Raw genomic sequence first — 20,560 nt, forward strand, 5'->3', positions numbered from 1 at the left:
CCTACTTGGAGATATGTTGGGGCTTGAACCTGGGACCTTCTGCATGCAAAACAGATGCTCTGCCACTGAGTTGCAGCCTGCCCTCTCTGAGAAAATGTGCATCAGAGGCTCTGTGCCCTTGAAAAGCATCAATCATTCTGCCACCTTTCCACAGTACATCGAGATGGACACAGTATGGATGGAATTTCAGTGGCAGAGTTAGGTTAATTTTAGACATAGGGACAAAGAGAGCTGCTTTATACCCAGTCAGACCATTGGGTCCATCTAACTTGGCATTGTCTACACTGACTGGCAGCAGCTCTCCAGGTTTCAGACAAGAGTCTCTCCCAGTCCTACCTGGAGATGCTGCCAGGGATTGAACTGAGATGTTCTTCATGCAGACTCTGAACTTCATGCTCTAACGGTGGGGGGAAGGGACTCTTTAGTTGGTAACCTGCATTACTTCAATATGTGGTAAGTCCACTCTGCTGCCTTTGGGCGCCCTACTGTCCTTTCTGTTGAGTGAGGCCCTTGACTTCTGCCCTAAAGTCCAACCCTGTTGGTGCCATTGATGATAATCAGAACTGTTAACTGGGCAGGAGATGCTGGTGGTTTTAGACATTTCCCTGATTTTTCTTGGTATGAGACAACCAACCACAACAAAATTTTGGAGAGACCATTTCGCTCTTGTCTCCCCCAATCCTACGCCCCCCCCCCCGCGGTTTTACCCTAATGCTCCAGTTAAGTACCTTTAAGCTTAAAGGCTAAGAATTGTATATGCTTTACAACCCTTCCATGTAAATTCCACTGAAAAAAAATCCATGTGTGATGGGGAAGTTGGGGAGAGAGAGGGAGCGGAAGGAGAATGGAGGGGGAGGGGAGGTTAATCCGGGTTTAATGCTCTGATGCAGTTTGAGGACCATGAGGTGTCTTGCTAGCGTTATCTCTGCGCAACATTTGGGTCTTGAGTATTTCACCCAGCCAAATAGCTGCGAGGAAAAAGTGTGGATGGCAGCAACTCCTGATGCCTCTAGGAAAATGTGGCTTTTTAATATCTAAATAACTCTCCCCCTCTTCTTCCACACACACCACTGTCTCTAAATCTCCCTTTCCATTGGCTCCAGAGATGATGGATTCGTTTGAAGTGTCTGTCTGTCTCATCTTTTCCAACATCTCTTTTCTCTCTCCCCCCACCCCATAACCAAGCTTATTGCAAAACAATAAATAAATAAAAATGGGTAAATATAATTCCTTTCACCACACTGCTGGAGAAACACACACACACACCTCTCTCTTTTCTCCTGAACAATCTCACAAGGCACCCAGAAAGAGAGAGTCAAATACTCAGCCACAAGAGAGAAAGTGACACCAGGTTTAAAGGTGCCAGAAAAAAAGATCCCAGAAAAATAAATAAATTGCCATGCTCTGCAGCTTAAACATTTGGTTCAACAGCACTGCTGGTCCAATGGGTTTTAAACAAAAATGACACACACCTACACAGAGCACTGAACATGCAATTAATCTGTGAGCCTAGAATCTTTTTTTTCTGCCATAGATGCCCCTGTGAATTGAACACACCCAACCAGGCTAGCTGATGAAAACACCAGAAGAGTCTGGCTGCAGGATTAGGCCAACGGGGCCCCCTCTAGTCCAGCCTCCTCAGTGGCCAACCAGATGCCCCAAAGGGAAGCCCTCAAGCAGGACCTGGGCACAACAGCAACTCTCCCCTCCTGTGGTTCCCAGCAACTGGCTTTCAGAATCACACTGCCCCCAACAGTGGAAGGTGAACACAGCCACCACGGCTAGCAGCCTTGCAAGGCCCAGATTTGGGCAAGGATGGGGTTTGTTCTACACAGTCGCCTTGATATGGCTGAGCCAGCACAGATTCTGAACAGGGCAAACCAATCTGTGCAGTCCAAAATGCCAGATGAGGAAGGCAGGACAGTCAGAAAGTGGCAATGGGAGGTGTTGAGAGACTCTATTGACGTAAGCCCCATGAGGATTCTCTTTGATGCACCCCCATCACCAATTATCCCTCACCACAGGTAACTCACATTCTCCTTTACCTGTTATCCTACACGAGCCACCACTGATTTCTGCACACCCTCCTTTGAGCTGGATAGCTTATTTCCCTCTAGAATCAACCCAGAGCTGCTCCCACCTTTCTAGATAGTGCAAATGTTGATTGCAACCCATCCTGTTGCCAGGTCTGGGGTTGGCATTTTAGAGAACAGGCCTTTTCACTCCAGACCACAATTCTGTCTATCTACAATGAGAGATGTGCTTTCCGGAAACAAACAAGAATATTTCCAGTTCTGTATGAGCTGAGGATCACTTTCTGTAGATGAGAGATCACTTGATTCAGGCCACAGTTCTATATTTGAATACACACACACTGTTTTGCTTCCTGGAGAAATCATCTCCTTTGCTCTGGAGATCCAGTTCAACCTACAATTTTAAAAATGCCTTTTTAGGCAGCCAGCTCAAGTAATTCCTGTACAACACCTTTGTGCATATATGTGCATGGTAAATATTGCAGATTCCATTAAAAGTTTTAGGACTGGCATTCTTTTTTTTAAGCAGTTATGAATTTCAGGGCAATGAACACTGTTTTTTATTGTCTTGTGGGCAGATTCTGTTATTATTTTCCGTGGATGCAGCCAAACTATGGATTTCTAGAAAACCAACATTTCCCTCAGGATCAGGAGTGGACAGCCAATGGTCCACCAATGTTGCTGGGCCACCTCCTCCCAATAACATCTGAAAGACCACCTCCTTCCCTACAGATCCTCCTGAATGCTAAGATCAGCCGCAGGGGCCCTCAGAAGCATGGGGTGGTGGCGGCCCCAACACCCTCCCTGCAGAGGTGCATCTCGCAACTTCACTGCACATATTTTGGCAAATGTTCAAGATGCACCACTTTAGCCTGGTCTTTGACACCTGAGACTTTTTTTTGGTGATGTTGCAATTTTAAGTTGTTTTTAATGATGTGTTTTAAAGCATTGTAACTTGCCCTGGGATCACAAAGGGAGGGAGGGAGGGAGGGAGGGATGGATGGATGGATGGAGAAGGAGGAGGAGGAGGAGGAGGAGAAGGAGGAGAAGAAGAAGAAGAAGAATAGAGCCATGAGCCATGCTAACTAGAACTGATGGGAGTTAGAATCTGACAACATCTGCAGGGTCACTCACCATCTGATCTAGATACAATCCTGCCAATGAGGCTTGTTAGATAAATGACCACTATGCATGATTCAGGATCGTTTGGTAGGCCACCCAGCAAACACTGGTCTACAGCCAACCATCTCTGTCTACCAAAGCCACCAAGAATTTTGCATAACTAAATCAGAACTGATTTCTAAGCGTCTTGGCTTTCCAGAGTCACCAGGGAAGGTGAACAAGTGACTTTATTAAGAGACATCTCTGCAGGCTGTTTGTATCTTTTGTTTTGACCCCTGGTGAAGGCCCAAACTAATCGCAGGACAAAATGCAACAGACTTTTCTTTTAAAAAAAATGCTCCTCCATACAATGGGTTGTATCTAATGTTGATTCATTCATGTCAACAGGTCTCCTACCCTGAGCAGAACTTTGGATCTCTAGAAGCAGGGAGGCAATTCAGTCTATTTTCCCTCCATGAAAATGAGGACCATTTTCTAGAGATCCTATCTGCTTCTCCAGGAGTTGCCCTCATGGCTAGGAGAGAGAGAGCAGAGACAAAGGTGTCTGGGACAGTTGAAGAAGGGAAGGGCAGAAGGAGGAGGGGCAGATCAGCTTCCCTAAGACCCAACAGAAGGAAGTCAGTCAGAGCATCCCAGGTAAAGGTAGCTAAGCCTATCCATCTGTAGGACTCCAACTCTATCTCTCTTCTGGAACATAAACAAAAGAACAAAACAGGAGTTGCTCTTGCCCCACGTCCAACATGAAGAACCCAGGAAGCTGCTTTATTCTAAGCCAGACCCTCAGGCCATCAAGCTCTATACTGTCTGCTCTGACTGGCAGCAGCTCTTCAGGTTTCAGACTGAGCTCTCTCCCAATCCCCCCTTATTCCTCCTCATTTTAATTCTCTCTCTCCCTTTACCGGTTATTACTTGCTTGCCTGCCTGCCTGCCAATGCGCCTGGCACAGTGCAGCCCTGAGCCCCCTCCATCTCCCCTCCTGCCCCCCATTATTCCTCTTGATCCCCCTCACAACCCCTGCCAAATCCCACCAGCTCGCTCTTTGATTAGATTGCTAACCCCTTTTGATGGAGTCTCCCTTCTAGAGAACACATTGAGAGAAGCACATCCCAGCTCTGTGCGTGTGTGTGTGTGTGTTTGGAAGTGAGGGGTTGTGTTTTTTTTGCAAAGTGGGGGGGAAGAGCGAGCAAGCTGGGCCTTGCCAACACCCCCTGCCCAATTCCTCAGATCCAAAAGGGATTTTATGTCTCCCCCCCCCTTTTTTTTAAAGAAGCAGCCAGGTGTAGGGCCAGAGAGGCCTAATCTCTCCAGGTGTGAAACTAAAACCAGGATGGACGGAAAGAGGGAGAGGAGGAGGGGGTCCCCTCCCTTAATTAAATCAGGCAAAACCACTTCCTTCCTTCTCTCTCATTGTCCCCGTTTCCCAGAAGAAATTGGGTGGGATGGGGCTGTTTCAGTGACCTGCAAGGCTGAGAGATGCCCAGGCGCAAGGTAGGCTGGGGCGCAGAGGTCTAGAGAGGGAGGGGGCCTTTATATCAGGAGAAAGAGGGAGAGAGAAGCGGTGGGGGGGTTTCACCAAAAGCCAGAAGACCCATTCAGAGGGCCAGTCAAACATAACAGGAAAAAAAAATCATGCAGACACATGATTAGGGAAATTTTTGGTACACTTAAAAAAAAACAGCCTAGCCTTTCCATTTTTCATATCTGGTTATTTTTTTTGTACAGAAAAAATACAGCCATTAAAAAAAGATTTTTTCAAACCTCTTTCAATTATATACGCGCACCCACCGTCTTGAGTCTGCAGTTAACCCCATGGAGGCAAACCGAGGGGGGTGATGGCGGTGATCGGTGACTATGTTGGCTAGGACTTTAAATCAACCCATTTCCATGGGGCTGAACACCTCCCCGCACCCCGACACCCAACTCGGACCACTCGGAGGCGCGTCAAACTGTCCACACCAGAACCCCAAAAGGGCTCGGCTGCTGGACCAGGCCAAAGGGAGCCCGTCTAGTCCAGCATCCTGGGCTCACAACGGCCCGCCAGATGCTTCTTCTGGGAGGCAGGAGCATGTACAGGGAGAAAGTCCCAGGTTCAATCCCCAACGGCAGCATCTCCAGGTAGGGCTGCGAGAGACCCCCTGCCTGAAACCTTGAAGAGCTGCTGCCAGTTGGAGTAGACAGCGCGGAGCTAGACAGACCAGCGGCTCGACTCGGTACAAGGCAGCTTCCTACCTTCCTAAGCCCATATCTCCTCCTGTGCACCCCCCTCGGCAAATTCGCAGCCGAAGGAATGCAATAATCCCATCGACGGCTTCTGGCTCTGTCTGGTGAGTAAATTTAACTGCTTGCCGGGCCAAGGTCAACCAGGTTTTGAAGCTGACTTAGGGAGCTGTCCGCTTCTTCTAGCAGACTTTCAAGCCCAGATAAATCACGCACAGGGCTGGGGCGAGTCGTTTAAAGAGAGGTCGGTTTCCTTCTCCCTCCCCCTCCATATTTTAAATCTAACAGATGGGACGTGCATTCAGGACGTGCCATTTACTCGCCAGGCATGGTCAGTGGGCTATGTTCAACCAAGTCCTACTCAGAGTAGACCCACTGCAATGAATGAACCTACGTTAGGGTTAGGCTGCAATCCAGTACATGCTTACCCAGGAGCAAGTCCCATTGAACGCAATGGAGCTTGCTTCTGAGTAGACATGCATTGGATTGCAGCCTTAGCCATATCTATTAAGTTCAGTGGGTCACAGGATTGGCTACGACCCAGTGGGTTGATAATCTCGGGGAGCTTCTACAGCTTTATCACGAGTAAAAACAGGCGCTAAAGAAGAGTCAAGCATAAATGACATTTACTAGACAGGTGCTGGTCGATTTCTCTCTTCGCGGCTTCCTCTCCCCCAACTTAATACCAAATTATTATGATCTGCAAATTAAAAAACCCCAAACATATGCACCCCCCAACTCTTAGTGGGTCTTGCTCCTAGATTAACACTATCACACATATACTAGTTAAAAACACATACATTTCCAGACGGGGGGAGAGTCAGTTCCTTGAACCTCTCCAACTCTCTCTTGGAGATTATCAAAAACCCAAATCACAACACAAGGGCTCCCCCTTGATCCGAGGCTGGGCCACCCCTTCCCAGTTAAACAGCGTGGCTCCATTAAGCGTGGATTAAGTCCAGGAATGGCTTATTTCTGCCCACTGTGCATTTCTGAAGGTGGAGGTAGGATTGGAACCTAGCTAGCCCACTTATCCTGGCATCGGCTTCCCTGGGCTAGCGAACAGCTAGCCCATCAGACACATCTTGAAAGGAGGTGGGGTGTGCGTGCTGCGGGCCACCAGGGCTCGCTGAGGCGCCACTAGCAAGCCCATTTCTTCCCCATCCTAAACAAACGGCAAGTAGAGCGAAATGAAAACAGCCAAGGTTTTGAGGAGGGGGGAAAGAGAGAGAGAGACGAGCAGGAGGAGGGATGTAAACCCCCACGCGCACACACAGCAGAGCCCCTCAAGAATATCCGCCGAGGGCCGAGCGAAGCGAGCCGTTTAAAGATGAAAGTGCGAAGGAAATAAAGACTCAATTTAATCTGTCTTAAACCCCTTCAACTTAGCGTTTGTGCTGGGAACCCAAAGAGTGAGTCCCTGATTGGGGATAAATACATTTTCTTAACATGCCTCGGAGCTATTACACCCGGCTCCAACACAGCGCTCTATTCAAGCATCACCGTTTTCATTACGGCCGCTAATAAGTCTTAACGTTATTAAATGCCAAGCGGATGATGGGGAGCGGGGGCGAGAGAGACAAGAAAGCAAACAGGCGCCCGCGTGCAACCTTTTCTTTCAGGCCGCAGTGACGACGGCGCGTCCCTGCAAAGAAAATTCAGCAGAGGCCACTAATTCGAGAGGGGGGGGCTCCCCCCAAACCCAAACATCTTCTCCTCCCATGTTGCAGTCTCCCAATTCCTGTATGGCCCAGAAATCTCCCTAGAAAGCTCTCCTGAGAAGCGTATTCCAAGCATACCTGGTATTAACATAGGACTCGGGGTTTTTTTGGGGGGGGGAATCCCTTCCCAACCCAACGCCTGCCTCATCTCTTCCCCTCCCGGGACTTTTACCTCTGTGTAAGGCACGTAAAGGGCTTGAGCCCTGAACCTCGCCAAGCGGAAACACTCGCGTTTCTAAACTGCAGCCCTGGGCGCGTTTACTTGGGAGTTGCATCCGGGGTTGTTCGTCTGTTTTGGAAAGGGGTGGATTTATTTCCGACTAGATCTCGGATCAGGTTCCAAGGCCGGCGTTCCGCACAGTAAACACTGGCTTGACACTTCCTGAGTTTCCTAGCCCGCACTTCCCCGGGAGTAAGACTCCCGCAGGATTCAGTGGGAGTTGCCTCCGAGTAGGCTGACGACGTTCCTGCTAGGAAACGGAGGGGCTGTTAGGTTCAGCTCCTACGCGTGTTTTGTTCCTTCAACAAGGGCGTAAGACAGACCCACCTGAGCACAAGATTGCTTCCAAATAGACGCATGAGATAGGATCGGGCTGCAATTTTAAGCACATTTTTACCACAGGGAGGGTGGGTGCCCTTAAACTCACAAGCCCCATTTTAACCAAATCTCCTTACCTCTCCCATCCCTAAAACAGTCGCTGGGGGCGGAGGAAACCGGTTGCTCTCCCTCTGCCCTCCCCCGCAATTCCAGCAATGCGTTTACTCGGGAGTAAGCCTTACTAAATTTACTCGGACTGACGTCTGAGTTAAGGTGCACAGGATCGGGTTTAGGGATTTGGGTTCCGAGTACAGTATTTCGAAACAAAAATTCATCTGAGCGGTAGTCCGCCTTTCCACACGTCCTTCAGGGGATTTGCAACAAGACTGAAATGATACAAAGATTAACTACAAGGAATTACTACAGTGAGGTGGAAAAAACAGCGCCTTAGAGAGCACTGCCGATTGAACAGCTAAAAGGTTATGTTTTGTACGTTTTTGAGAATGTGGGCGACAGGGTGTGAAATTGTGAATATCTAGTTTTTAATTTTTTAAAAAAGTGCTAGTTTTGGTGAAGGATTTTGCTCGCCTCAATTGGACAGTAAGCCACGTTTGACAGCAGTCGAAATTTGGGGAACGGTTAGGAGCTGCAAAAGGCTTCGATCCCAAAGACACGTTTCTCCAGCGAGTCTTTTCCACCAAACACAACGGGACGGACGCAAATGTACAGTCTGGGCCCGATCCTTTTTGCACACTTACTCGGAAGTCACTAACTTTAATTCAAACAGAATTTACTCGAGAGAGAGAGAGAGAGAGAGAGGTGAACAAAGTTCTTCTTTGTTCAAGGACGCAGACTCAGAGAGATTGCAAAGGTGGGGTGGGGTGGAGAATGTTTTACAAGTTAAGTATAGTCATTAGTAACTTTAATTAGGGCAATTAAAACTTTGGCAGGCTTGGAAGAAGATTTATGGATTGTGGGAAGAATTTTTTTCTTTCTCTTAAGAAAAATGCCAAGGAGAGATCCAATGCACGGTTAGAAAATTATGGAGGGGGGGGAGAGAATCCAACTACTTTTGCGATCGATCGAGACGCTGAATAGAAGCGGAACCCTTTTCGCACAAGAACCTTCCCTTTACTGAAACAGAACGCGATTTCTCTTTTCCCCTTCCAAAAAAACCCCTCCGGCCATAACCAGCTTCCTCGGAATTATGCATTCCTCCCGAGGGCCTGTAAAAGCAGGAACGTGGCTGCACGAGAAACCTACGCATACATTCCGGTTTAGAAAGGACGCACTTTACTTCCAAGTCAGCTCCGTCGGATCGGAGCCTTAAGGGGTGGGTGGGGAGAAGGCGAGCCCGACACCTCCTCACACACCGCTGGAAGAAAGGGGCTTCCATTTCCCTGGGAGGAGGCCCTGCCTGCACCTCCTCGCAAGTAAACGCATCTATTTTCAAGGCGGGGGGGGGAAGCCTTTCTTTTTTAAAAAAGCCACGATCCTGCAGGTTTTCAGGAACTGGCTTTCAAGCAAGCAGCGCCTGTTAAAAGGGAGGAAATTCTCAGGAGTTTTTCCTGTAAGGCAGCTTGTAAACCAGGAACTTAGACGGCTTTTATATATTTGTCTCTTTTGGAGCAGTCCATTTATTGAGCATGTCCCAACTGCACGCATGCACGCCAGCGAGTTCCATCTCTTTCCATTTTCTTCCCTGAGAACATCGCATTTATCTATTAAGAACCAAACGAGTTGTAGAAAATGCTAATGCTAATGCTAATAATAATAATAATAGTCTGAAATTGAGCGGGGGAGAAAAAGTACAACTATTTAAACGGCTAGAGAGCAAAAGTAGAATTCAAGAAGAAGAAACAAAACAATGGAATGAAACACCCTGCATGAGCAAACTTCCCCTGAATGCAATTTATAAACTTTTCGGGGGGGGGAGAAAGTGGGCGTGCACAAAACCTAGTTTAAGCTGTTCTGAAGAGGCTGAGCCCCTAAGCAAAAGTATACCCCCTTCTTCCATTTATTTTATTTTATCACAACCTGGACCCTAAACAAAAACAACTGATCTCTGTTTAGCGACAAAAGAGCTCGTTTCGCAGCGGCTACGGAGCGAGAGAAAGAAGCGTTTTGCTACTTCCAGCCGCTTTTCGCCTTCCAACAGACGGTGCGTAAAATATTACAAAACTATCTACCAGCGGGGAGCTTTGAATAATCTATCTCCCATTCTCTCCCCCCCCTTTGTTCTCAAACCTCGCCGCGTTGCTTGAAAATTTTTGAATGAGAATAAACCAAGTCTGACCCCCTCCGTCCTTTCCCCCCGCCCCATACTATTTTAAAGGGGGGGAGAGAAGAGAGCTTTGAGAGGGAGGGAAAGAGAGCGACACACACGCAGCTTCGTCCCTCTGTCTCCCCCCCCTCCAAAAAAACACACTGTTTGCTTTTTGTGGTCGGCGAGTTCTTTGCCGTATTCGAAGCTTCAATAGACTTGGGAAAAAGCCTTTGTGAGCGAAGTTCATCTCCAAGGTTAACCAAAAAGGAGGCGGGAGAAGTGTGTGGAGTAGAACCGATAGCCAAACAATCCGGTGTGTGTGTGTGTGTGTGTGTGTGTGTGTGTGTGTGTGTGTGTGTGTGTGTGCACCTTCTAGTCCAACTTTTCGAGCTCGAGAGCCGAATTTTGGATTGGATTTTTGTTGTTGCAATAAAAAGGTAGGTTGTTTTTTTTATCAACCCCCTGCCATTGCAGCGCGGTATAGTCAATCGGACACCACTGACCAATTTATAAAGGGATTCCTCTCCCCTTCCTAGAAGACCTTGAGAAATTATTTCTTTGAAAAACAAAAAAAGTCTGTTTCCTGGGACACACAAAAGCATATCGAAAAGTCACTCCAGTCAGATTTTATTTCATTTTAAAGGAGAGCGTTCCGCTAAAGTGTACAAGCCCCTACTATAAATCCAATTGTTTATTTCCTCCCCCCACCCCAAGAGAATTATAGACCACCCCCTTGGTTGTATATACTTCCTCGCGAGTAAAGACTGTGCCGCCAAGGGCTCCGAGTGTTGACCGGGACGCCAGCCCCCACCTGAGCTTCCAGAGGAAGATGCACAAGATTTAAGAGAGAACCCTCCCGCTTCTCTCCGTCCCTAGAAATTTTGGTAGATCGTTTTCAATATCTTTATTTGGGGCGGTGATGGACAGGAGGGGGTAAGGAGGGGAGACTGCAAGCATTGCTCCATAAAAACTTCTCCGCGTGTTAGCGTCCAGCCTCTCGATTTTTACGCCTCCCAAATGCTCTTCCTCCTTCCCAAAAGATGTTAAATCATGAGTCTCCTCATTACCCATCAATACAAATCGGAGGGCGGGGGGAGAAGATCAACGGCTGAAATTGGCAAGGATCCGCCGCTGCAATTGACAAAGTCGCAATCACAGACATTGACACGCCAAGAGAACGACTTTCAGGCGCCCCTTCCAAGGGCTCTCTGCCGCTGTGTTACAGAAGCTTTCGCCTCAGTCCCTCTCTGGCCACCACGAAACCACAAGCGACGAAAACCATCGGCTCCCCCCCAACCATTAATTGATTGGGAGGGGAGGATGTGGCGATAAAAACTGCTAGGCCGCATTATTATTTAAAACGCAAACACACACACGCAAACGCTTTGGGCATCGTGCAGAACAAGACCTTCCTTCAATGGGAGTATATTTCAATAATGTTGGAAGATAACTTTCAGCAATATATATATATATATATATGGGGGGGAGAGAATCCCTCCCCAATTTCCATCTCCCTTCCCTTTATCTATCCATCCGTCCCCCCCAAGATATCCAGAAGCTCAACTGTTAATTGAATCGGATCCCCCCCACATCTGTCAACTGTCAAAGGAGGTTTCAAGGGACCGTTTAGAAAACAGCAGCAGCAGCAGAGAAAGTGATCTGTTTAACAAATTCATTAAGGAACACACACTCCCTGTCATGGCCTTCTAAAGAACTGATCCGGAGTGACTCCAGGTTTCACACGTCCAATGCTGGCCTTTCACATGGAGTTGCCATCCATTCCAAAACACAGGCGCACACAAAACGGGTGTGTGTGTGTGAATCAAACCATCCCCGTCAGACAGCAGGTAACACGTTAACACTTCCAAGACCCACACATCCAACCCCCCTTTTCTCTCCCTATGGTATTTCCAAACCAATCCTCTAATTTTATTAACACTACTCCAACAGTTTGAGATTTGTCTTCAAAGGGTCAATCAAGCTTTGAAAAGGGAAAGAGAAACCTCCTCTGGGGGGCAATTTGTGTCTCCTGCAATTTTTATTTTTTTAACAGTAAAAAAAATGAAAAGAAAGTCTCCAAAGTCCATTCTCTGCATGCCCTCTCCCTTCCACTAACTTAAGGAATTTTATAAATAACTTTCTTTTTTTTTAAAAGGTAGCCTCATCTTCCCAGGGATATTGTTTCAGATGCTAAAACATTCACGTTTTCTATAGTCAGTCTAGAAATAATTTAAATAGCATCACATCATACTGGAGTGAAACTTTTTAAAAAGCAGCCCTGTTTTATATATTGAGAAATTAAACATAGCTCCTAACTCCTTGAAACACTGCAGGTTGGTGATTTATTCATTAAATTTCCACCCCCCTTTAAAGTAAGTTAAGGTGGTATACCACATTAATAATTATAATACGCAAACGAAAAGAGTACGAAGCTGTGTCTCCTTCTATGACATCATTGCTTTCTTCACCTCTAAAGAAGAGTTCTGTGTAATTCCAAAGCTTGCTTCAAGCATTTTAGACATTATTCAATCCCACATTATTCAATGTGTTTTGAACTCAGAGCTGTTCTGTAAGAACCTGAGCCTCTGTAACAATGCATCAAAGATGACATATATGGTTTGCAGGATTCTGGATGCAGATTTTTTTTAAAAAAAATGTTAAATTTCTAGACCTTATGGGCTTGAACATATTTGGACAATGGCTGAGCAAATATCAGGATCTTAAATATTGGGTGGCGTAATAAGACTTTCAGTGGTTGGGAATGCAAGTCTGGGATAATTGTCCAAACATGGTCCCACTGTCATTGGGATCATGGCAAGGAAAGCAGGAATTGTGCAAAATAAGAATGCACTAGTTTTCCTAAATTATGCAGGACATAGTATTTAAAAAAAAAATAATGCACATAAGTACACTAAACCTGAACAGCTATTTAAAAATTATTGTTATTGAAGGATCCTTAAGATTTTCCTTCTTTTTTTAAAAAAAAAAATCAAGTCCCATTGAACCCAATGGAGCTGAGTAGATAGAAGCCTTATTCTTTATGTTTATAAAAAGCCTCACAGCTACTAAGATTTTATAAAGTCCACGATACTTGGTTAAGATCATGAATTATTTCTTTGAGACTACATGCAAAACCAACATGAAAGGTGGTATCAGAGTTTTTATGTTAAAAAGGGATCCACTCTTGTGTTTAAACTTCTTTGAAAAAAGCTTTTACCTTTCACTCCTCTCAGAATTTCCTTGTGGATTTAAAAACAAAACAAAATCCTCTGTCCTCAAAACATGCCCTTCACACATCCTTATAGGGCTGGGGAAACTGCAGTCCTCGGTCTTCCCTCTCCTGTATCAAACCGAGGACTGTAAGCTCTTGAGGACAGAGTCCTACCTGCTGTCTTTTTTATTTAAAATACGCAGCATGCATTCCACTAAGTCTTACTCAGGGTAGACCCATTAAACTTAATGACCCTAAATTAACCTTGACTATTAACTTCAATGGGTCTACTCTGAGTAGGAGTAGCATTCAATATCACCCTCATATCCGGCCTCTCAACAGGCCTTCAAAGCAGTTTACGATAAAATAGGCTGAACACACAATAAACATTGTAAAACAAACAAGAGAGCACAATGATAAAGTTGCGGTCACATCTATTTGACCATCCCCTCTCCTGCATGTAGAAAACTAGCATATCAGCGGGGAAAGAGTAAAACTGGAACTCCTTCTGTTCAAGCGTCATGTACATTGATAGGGCTGTGTCTCATATCAGCTTTTCCCAACCTGGTACTCTCTGTATATTTTACTGAACTACAACTCCTATTATCTGAGCACCAGCATGATGCCAAGCTAGGGAAGGCTGTTGCATGTACCAACAGGAGCTTCACCCTCCCAGCCCTGAGCCATTAGTGGCCAAAACAGGACCATACACATGCAAGAGGGAAGGTAATGGTGGGCTGAAGTAGAAAACAAACAAAGGAAAGAGATCCCCTCCCCAATATGTGGAAGGTGACAAATATAATAAGGGTAACATCAACCATATCTTGCTCAGCGGCCTGAGAATGCTGGGTGGATGGGGATAAAATGAAATAGAGTAACCCAGAAAAGGGCATTACTGGCCGGCTGGCGGGCACCATGAATAGAAGCATTTCACACTGCAACATTTCATTGCAGTTCCCACTTGTTCCATAAATAAGTCAACATACAACAGGGGGATGGAAACCAGGAGAGAAGCCGGCAACGTTTGAGGTGGTGTTGGGGGGGGAAGAGGTGGGTCATTTTCTCCCTCCCTCCCTCCCTCCTCCTCCTCCTTTCTCTACCTTTGTCGCCCAAAATGCCATCGATGCTGTGCTTGGCCTTCTTCTCGCTGTCCTCCTCTTTCTTCTCGCAGTCCTCCTCGTCCTCTTTCTTCCCGAACTTGATTCGGAGCACTCGGCTAATCGAACTCACTAAACCTCAGACAGTCAAAGACAGAAGAAGAAAGTATAAGCTGCTTTGGAAGGGAGAAAAAAAATGGGGGAAATAAGGAGCCCAAAAAATACAATTTAACAAAAACAGTGAGAATCTCTCCCTCCAGAGCGGACGCTTGTTATTCCCCCACCCCCGGCTATCTCTAGCCCCAACCCATAGCCAAAGGTCCCCATTCCATCCCAACAAGGAGCCCCCTGAATATCCACCTCCCAAACCCAGATACAAACCAGGCTACAAGTCCTGAGACACTTGGGGAGCTGCCTGCTCGTGATCCAGACTGCTGGTTCCTTCTAGCTCAGTACTGTCAATGCTGACTGGCAGCGGCTCTCCAGAGTTTCTGGCAGGGGGCATTCCCAGCCCTATCTGGGGATGCCACTGGGGATTGGAAGTGGGTCCTTCTGCATGTAAAACTACAGACCTCCCCCTATAAATGAAGCATGATTCTAGCCCTCATTGTTTGGAAGGAAAGGGCTGAATTAAATAGGAACACAGGAGGCTGCCTTACATCAAGTCAGACCCTTGGTCCATCTAGGTCAGTAGTGTCTACTCTGATGGGCAGCAGCTCTCCAGGATTTCAGGCAGGATTGAACTTGGGACCTTCTGCATGCCACTAACCTCTGGTGCTCTTCCTGTACCATCACACCCACCCTGCAAGGTTGTCTGTCATCAGATCCATGATGCAGGTGGTTAGCTGAAACTGTCTAGCTGAGTTAATTCCATGGCTGAGGGGGGAGATTTATCTAGGACTATCTGGTTAGAACAACCACTCACCTAGTTCATGTAGCTTTAAACACACACCCCACTCCCCAAGTGAGTCCCCCATAAATATAACTTTCAACCTCTAAAACACACACACACACACACAATTTTTAAATAATAGTCCAACGATGCACTCAGTCCAAACACTACACACATCTTATTTTGCATAAACACACACAATTCTTTACTCTGGGCCTTGCACACCTGAGATGTATATTTTAGGACCTACCCTATTTTCTTTGTGGTGATGTGATTTTGAGTCGATGTTGTTTTTAAGAGTGTATTTTGAACGGTTGTAACCTGCTCTGGGATGCCAGGGTGAAGGGTAGGTAATAAATTAATAATATTTCCCATTCTTAAGGCACGTGTGTAGTGACCCCATTATCACTAAAATGTCTGGTAGAAAGTGACATTGCCTGGTCATTGATGTGGGCTAAGAGGTCACAATGTATTTCCTGGCCCAGCTAAAAGTCTTCTTGTGGTCTTTTAAATCTCGAAACCAGGGATGAGGAACCTCAGGCACTGGAGTCCAAATGTGGCCCCCAGGCCTCTAACTGGCCCTTGGGACACTTTCCAGGCCACACTCCTCACCAGCCCTGCTTTGCACTTTCTTTGAGTGTTTTTGCCTAGCTGGGACAAAACCTTGAACTCTTGTCGCTAGGATGGAGAGGGGTGCAGGAGTGAGTGGAGAAGCTATCCTACTGTGCAAAGATAAACTTCATGCTTGTTGGTCTGTCCACATTTTGCCCTTGGCCCCACCCACCCCTCAGCACGTGGCCCCCAGAAGGCTGCCCAGAAGGAAAAGCAACCCTCCCCACCCCTGGTGCTCTGAATGGTTTGGGGACAGGTTCTCTTAAGGGCCACCTTCACAAATATGAGCCTGCCCCTTTGTTCAGATCTTCTGCAGGGCTCTGTCCACTGGCCTATCATCAACCACATCAGTTAGGCTAGCAGGCATGATGCACAGGACCTTTGCAGTGGTGGCCCTTCAGTCGTGAAATTTCCTTCCCCATTGCCTACACATTGCACCTCCAGCACAGGCCTTCAAATGGCCCCTAAGAACCTATCTTGGCTCCTTTGTCCTAACAGTATGCTTGCTTAGAGACCTGAGCCACCTTTAATTGTGACTTACATACATTTTTGTGGCCTTCCATATAAGCCATTGTCTTAAGATTGATGATATAATCATTTAATACATCTTATCTTATAGTGTACACTGCCTTATTAGCATTTTGGTGGCAGCTGGTACCCATTGGGGCTGGTAGGGTGGAATATCTATCTATCTATCTATCTATCTATCTATCTATCTATCTATCTATCTATCTATCTATCTATCTATCTATCTATCTATCTATCTATCTATCTATCTATCTATCTATCTATCTATCTATCTATCTATCTATCTATCTATCTATCTATCTATCTATCTATCTATCTATCTATCTATCTATCTATCTATCTATCTATCTATCTATCTTGCATCCTGCCTGATGAAGAATTAGTAGAACCAGAAAATCCATGTGCTTTTCTATCACACCAACAGGAGGTTTTCTCACCCTAAATTAAAACCACACATAACTTCTTGGAATTTTAAAAATCTTATCCACACCATGAACACACACCCTGGAGGGAAGAGTGAAAGCTAACTAAGGTAAAGCCCGCCCTTACTGAAATGAATAGGACCTAAAAGCGCTAACTATATACTTTAAAGGGTATTAATTTGAATGGGACCATTATCGTATCTGATGCTCTCTAGAGTGCACCCTTCACAAATCATTCACATTTGCTAGAAAGACATTTCATTCATTTATTTTGCACCCTGGTCTTTAGATTAAATGTATTTGCAAGTTGAGTCTCATTGATCTTAAGAGGGCTTACTTCCAAGTACATGTGCCTAGAAGGGGAACCTTTTATGCAGTTTTGGTATAGCCCCCCTAATTCTACCGGCTCAAGGTGGTTCACAGTTATTTCACTTTAATATTTATGCCTTGCGTTTCACATCAGTTATTAAAGTGGACTGCATGCAAAACAATCAGTAGAACTGCTCTAAACTATTGGGAGCGGGGGACACAGCGACATGACAACAACCTGCTGCCAGGTATTAAAGTGTTCAGCGCATCCATCCAAATATTGGGAATCCCAGCTCCCCTATTTAGACACTGGATACGTTTTGGGACACACCTGCAAGTTGCAGTGGTACAGTCCAGCCAGGTCAGTATGCAACAAAAGGAGGTGGCAGAGTCTTGGAGGTGGTACTACAGAGGACTACACCATTTCAAACTGAAGGGGTGTTGATCTCAGTTTTGACTGCTCTTACACATAAAGTGGACTCCTCTCAAGTAGCAAATTAGCACAGCAGAAAGAAAGCTTACATAGCCCAGTTTTCTCCCTGCTACAATTACCTCCCACTCACAGGTGTTTAAGAATGTGGCTTACAATGTGTAGCTTTTCTGTTTAGGCTTATGGTGGACAGAATTCTTAGCAGTGGCATTATTGGTTCTATACAACAAGAACAGAGGAGAAGGAAAGATTTTCTTTAGTGTTTTTTAAATGTAGAATGCTAGCTTTCAGGTTGCACTGGACTCTCCGCCAGCCTGATAAAGAGCTCTGTGTTACTCAGAAGGTTGATCCAGCAAATGAAAAATGCATTAAAAGGGATTGTTTGGTTTGCTGTTATTGTTTTCAAATCACCCCAAACAGCCAGGAGAGGCAACGGACACAGAAAAGTAGTGAAATATCAAGTTTTTACTTTTAAGTGTCAGCTTTGATTCATGCAGAGTGTCAACAGGTTTTTTTAAACAGGGTAATGCAAAGCAAACAAGAACGGTCACATCAAAGCAAAGGACATGATCATACTGGGAAAAATCTCTGTGATCCAAAATCTGGGAGACTGAGATACAGATATGCAAAGTTTTGAGTTTTAGATAAGCCTTCAGCTTGCAAACTCACATTCCAATCTAACTTGGTTCAACAAAATATTTTCTGTTACTGGGCAATTATGTGCACAGCCACCTTTTGGGGTGGAGGGGGGTGAGGTTGAGATAGCACATATAGGATTGTATCCACTGCTAGTCCTACTCCGTGTAGACCCTGTGAAGTTAATGAACATGACTAACTTAGGTCCATTAATTTCATTAGCTTTACTCTGAGTAGGACTCATTTAGATACAACCCACAGTAAAGGACTAAGTTTTCTGTCAAGAAGATATAGTGCTGGGGGTCAGTTTTCTCTACTAAATTTCTAAAGATAGTGTCTTGCCACACTAAATTAAAAGAGAACTTAGGATCAGTTCTACATTTCTTTATTTCCTGCCCTTCCTTCCAGTAGGACCCAAGGCAGCAACCTTTTCCCACACGCACACACCCATTTTATATCTGAAACTTATGAGTTTCCATCCATTTGCAATTAACACTTTCAAATTTACTTAACCTTCTAATTCAACTTACTGTCCCTTCAAAGTGTCACTAAAAGTCCTGATTTGCAAATACTGGGGGGGGATCCCCAATTGTTCTGGTCCCTCCCTTCCATTAAGTAACTACAAAGACCAGGTACTATTCACGGGACAAGATCAGGGCCCAATGACCAAAGTGGCAACCTCAGCTGACTCGGACTTAGTTCTCACTTAACAGCTGAAGTTCTTTCTGGACTGTACCAATTCAAGCGGCAACTGAGGGGGACTCATAAGATTGACTGCTCCTATATTGCTCCTATATCGCCGCCCTGGGCTCCTGCTGGGAGGAAGGGCGGGATATAAATCTAATAATAATAATAAGCCGGCAGATCAGAGAGAAAGTATCCAGTTCAGCTCCCTCCTTGCTTTGCTAGCTTTCTACAGCCAAGGATTTTATTTATGCATCCCTGTGGAAAACCATCCAACAATTGGGTTCTCCATCTGGAGCAGCATAGCCCAGACACAAGGACTGTGCAGGCTTTGAAGTATCACAGGACGCCTCCTTGGGGAGCAGTTTCTCACTGAAAGAAAACGTGGAGGGCTGATTTCGAGGCATGCAGCTAATGACGCACAAAGGAGTATTTTATTTTATTTGTGTATGGGACTTCCAATCAGATATGGTATTGTCCTGACAAAGGCTGGAACAAGGACTCTGCAAGCTGCTGGAGTCTTGCACTTTCTCCAGGAGCTACAAAACGTGCATTGAGAATCCCCCCATTTCTTAGCCCGGAGGGGAAGATTTTGGTCCCAAGCTGGGCTGTTTGTAGATAAACACATCCTTAGCTTAATTTTTCCCATGGAATTTCCCTTCATCACCCGGGCCAGTTTCTCTGTGGCTTTTGCCAAAGCTGCCTTCTCACCTGAAGGGACGGTGCTTCGGTCGCAGTGTCCGTCTTTCAGGAGCCTGTCGCGGATCTCCCAGCTAAACATGCCGGGGTTTTCTCGCTTATATTCTTCGATTTTCTTTTCCACGTCGGGAGTGGCAACCTGCTTTTGTGATCAACGCGCGATCGGGAAGGGATAGAGGGGATGGGGAGGGAGAGAGAAAAGGGGAAAATCCACTTTTAAATTTAAGGTGTTTAAAAAAAGTGAAAAGAACCGTGCCTCCGACTCAGGCATCTCCCCTTAAAAGGTTCTTTTAAAAAGACCCCTCCCTGCCCAGATTTTAATGGGAGGGCCCTTATTTTAAAGCCTTTGATGGTTGCCCAAATGCGACCCCCCCCCAAAAAAAGCACCACAGGACGCTCATTTTGTAAGCCAGCTTTCACTCCTCGGAACGTTTACCTGGGAGTAAGCCTGCTTTCAGAGAACCAGCATCCCTAGGGCTCGGGGTTCAAAGAGGCTCACTGGGGCTTAAAGCCTAGTTGGGACAGGATTTTCCCCCACCCGTCGAGGCAAAGGGAACCTTCCGACAATCTTTACTCAGAAGCAAGTCCCCTTGATTTCAGTGGGGCTTACTCCTGACTAAACGTGCCCAGAAACGCGCAGGGTTCCCCCCTCCGATCATTTTTTAAAAAAATTTAGAAAGTAAAAAAAAAAGGATATTATTTACAGAGGAGGGAGCTACAAATCAATAGCACACTTTATCCACTGTTAACACCATACTCTCAAGTGTCAAAAAGAACCATAGCGGTAGCCCGCAAAATTCGCTTTCTTGCTTTCAAGGAACGCTTTGTATTTCGATATGTTTGTTTGAGATGACATGACGCCTCGCCCAGGGGCTCATCGCGTGAGGCGACTGATAAACAAGGGAACCAGCAAGCCAGCAAGCAGGGAGAGCACCCTGATCCGTGGCGCGTCTCCTCGAAAGAAAGACTTTCCCGACTGACTCCTTCAGTGGACTGCAGCCAGGAGTCACGATCCTGTGGACTTTTAAAAGCAACAACTCGGCTGTGTTTCATTTGAGGACTGGCAGAGTAAGCCTAACTAGGTCTCCTCCGGAGGAAATCTTATTGAGTTCAACGGGGCTTACTTATCGGTAACTTGGGTTA

General features: G+C 45.9%; 1 protein-coding gene across 4 annotated transcripts in view; it reads right to left on the bottom strand.

The window, feature by feature from the left end:
- Positions 1-20,560, bottom strand: part of PAX7 (paired box 7) — a 136,430-nt gene that overhangs the window by 101,601 nt on the left and 14,269 nt on the right. The window contains exons 5-6 of one of the 4 annotated variants that reach the window (XM_061601063.1): positions 19,430-19,556; positions 14,209-14,337 (exon numbers count right to left, since the gene is read on the bottom strand). In XM_061601063.1, coding sequence (XP_061457047.1) covers positions 14,209-14,337; positions 19,430-19,556 — 256 coding nt within the window. Of the gene's footprint in view, positions 1-14,208; positions 14,344-19,429; positions 19,560-20,560 lie in introns of all 4 variants that reach the window. The other 3 variants (XM_061601061.1, XM_061601062.1, XM_061601060.1) reach the window with 3 other exon arrangements.

This window comes from Rhineura floridana, chromosome 18 (genome assembly GCF_030035675.1).
Source record: "Rhineura floridana isolate rRhiFlo1 chromosome 18, rRhiFlo1.hap2, whole genome shotgun sequence".
NCBI lineage: Eukaryota > Metazoa > Chordata > Lepidosauria > Squamata > Rhineuridae > Rhineura > Rhineura floridana.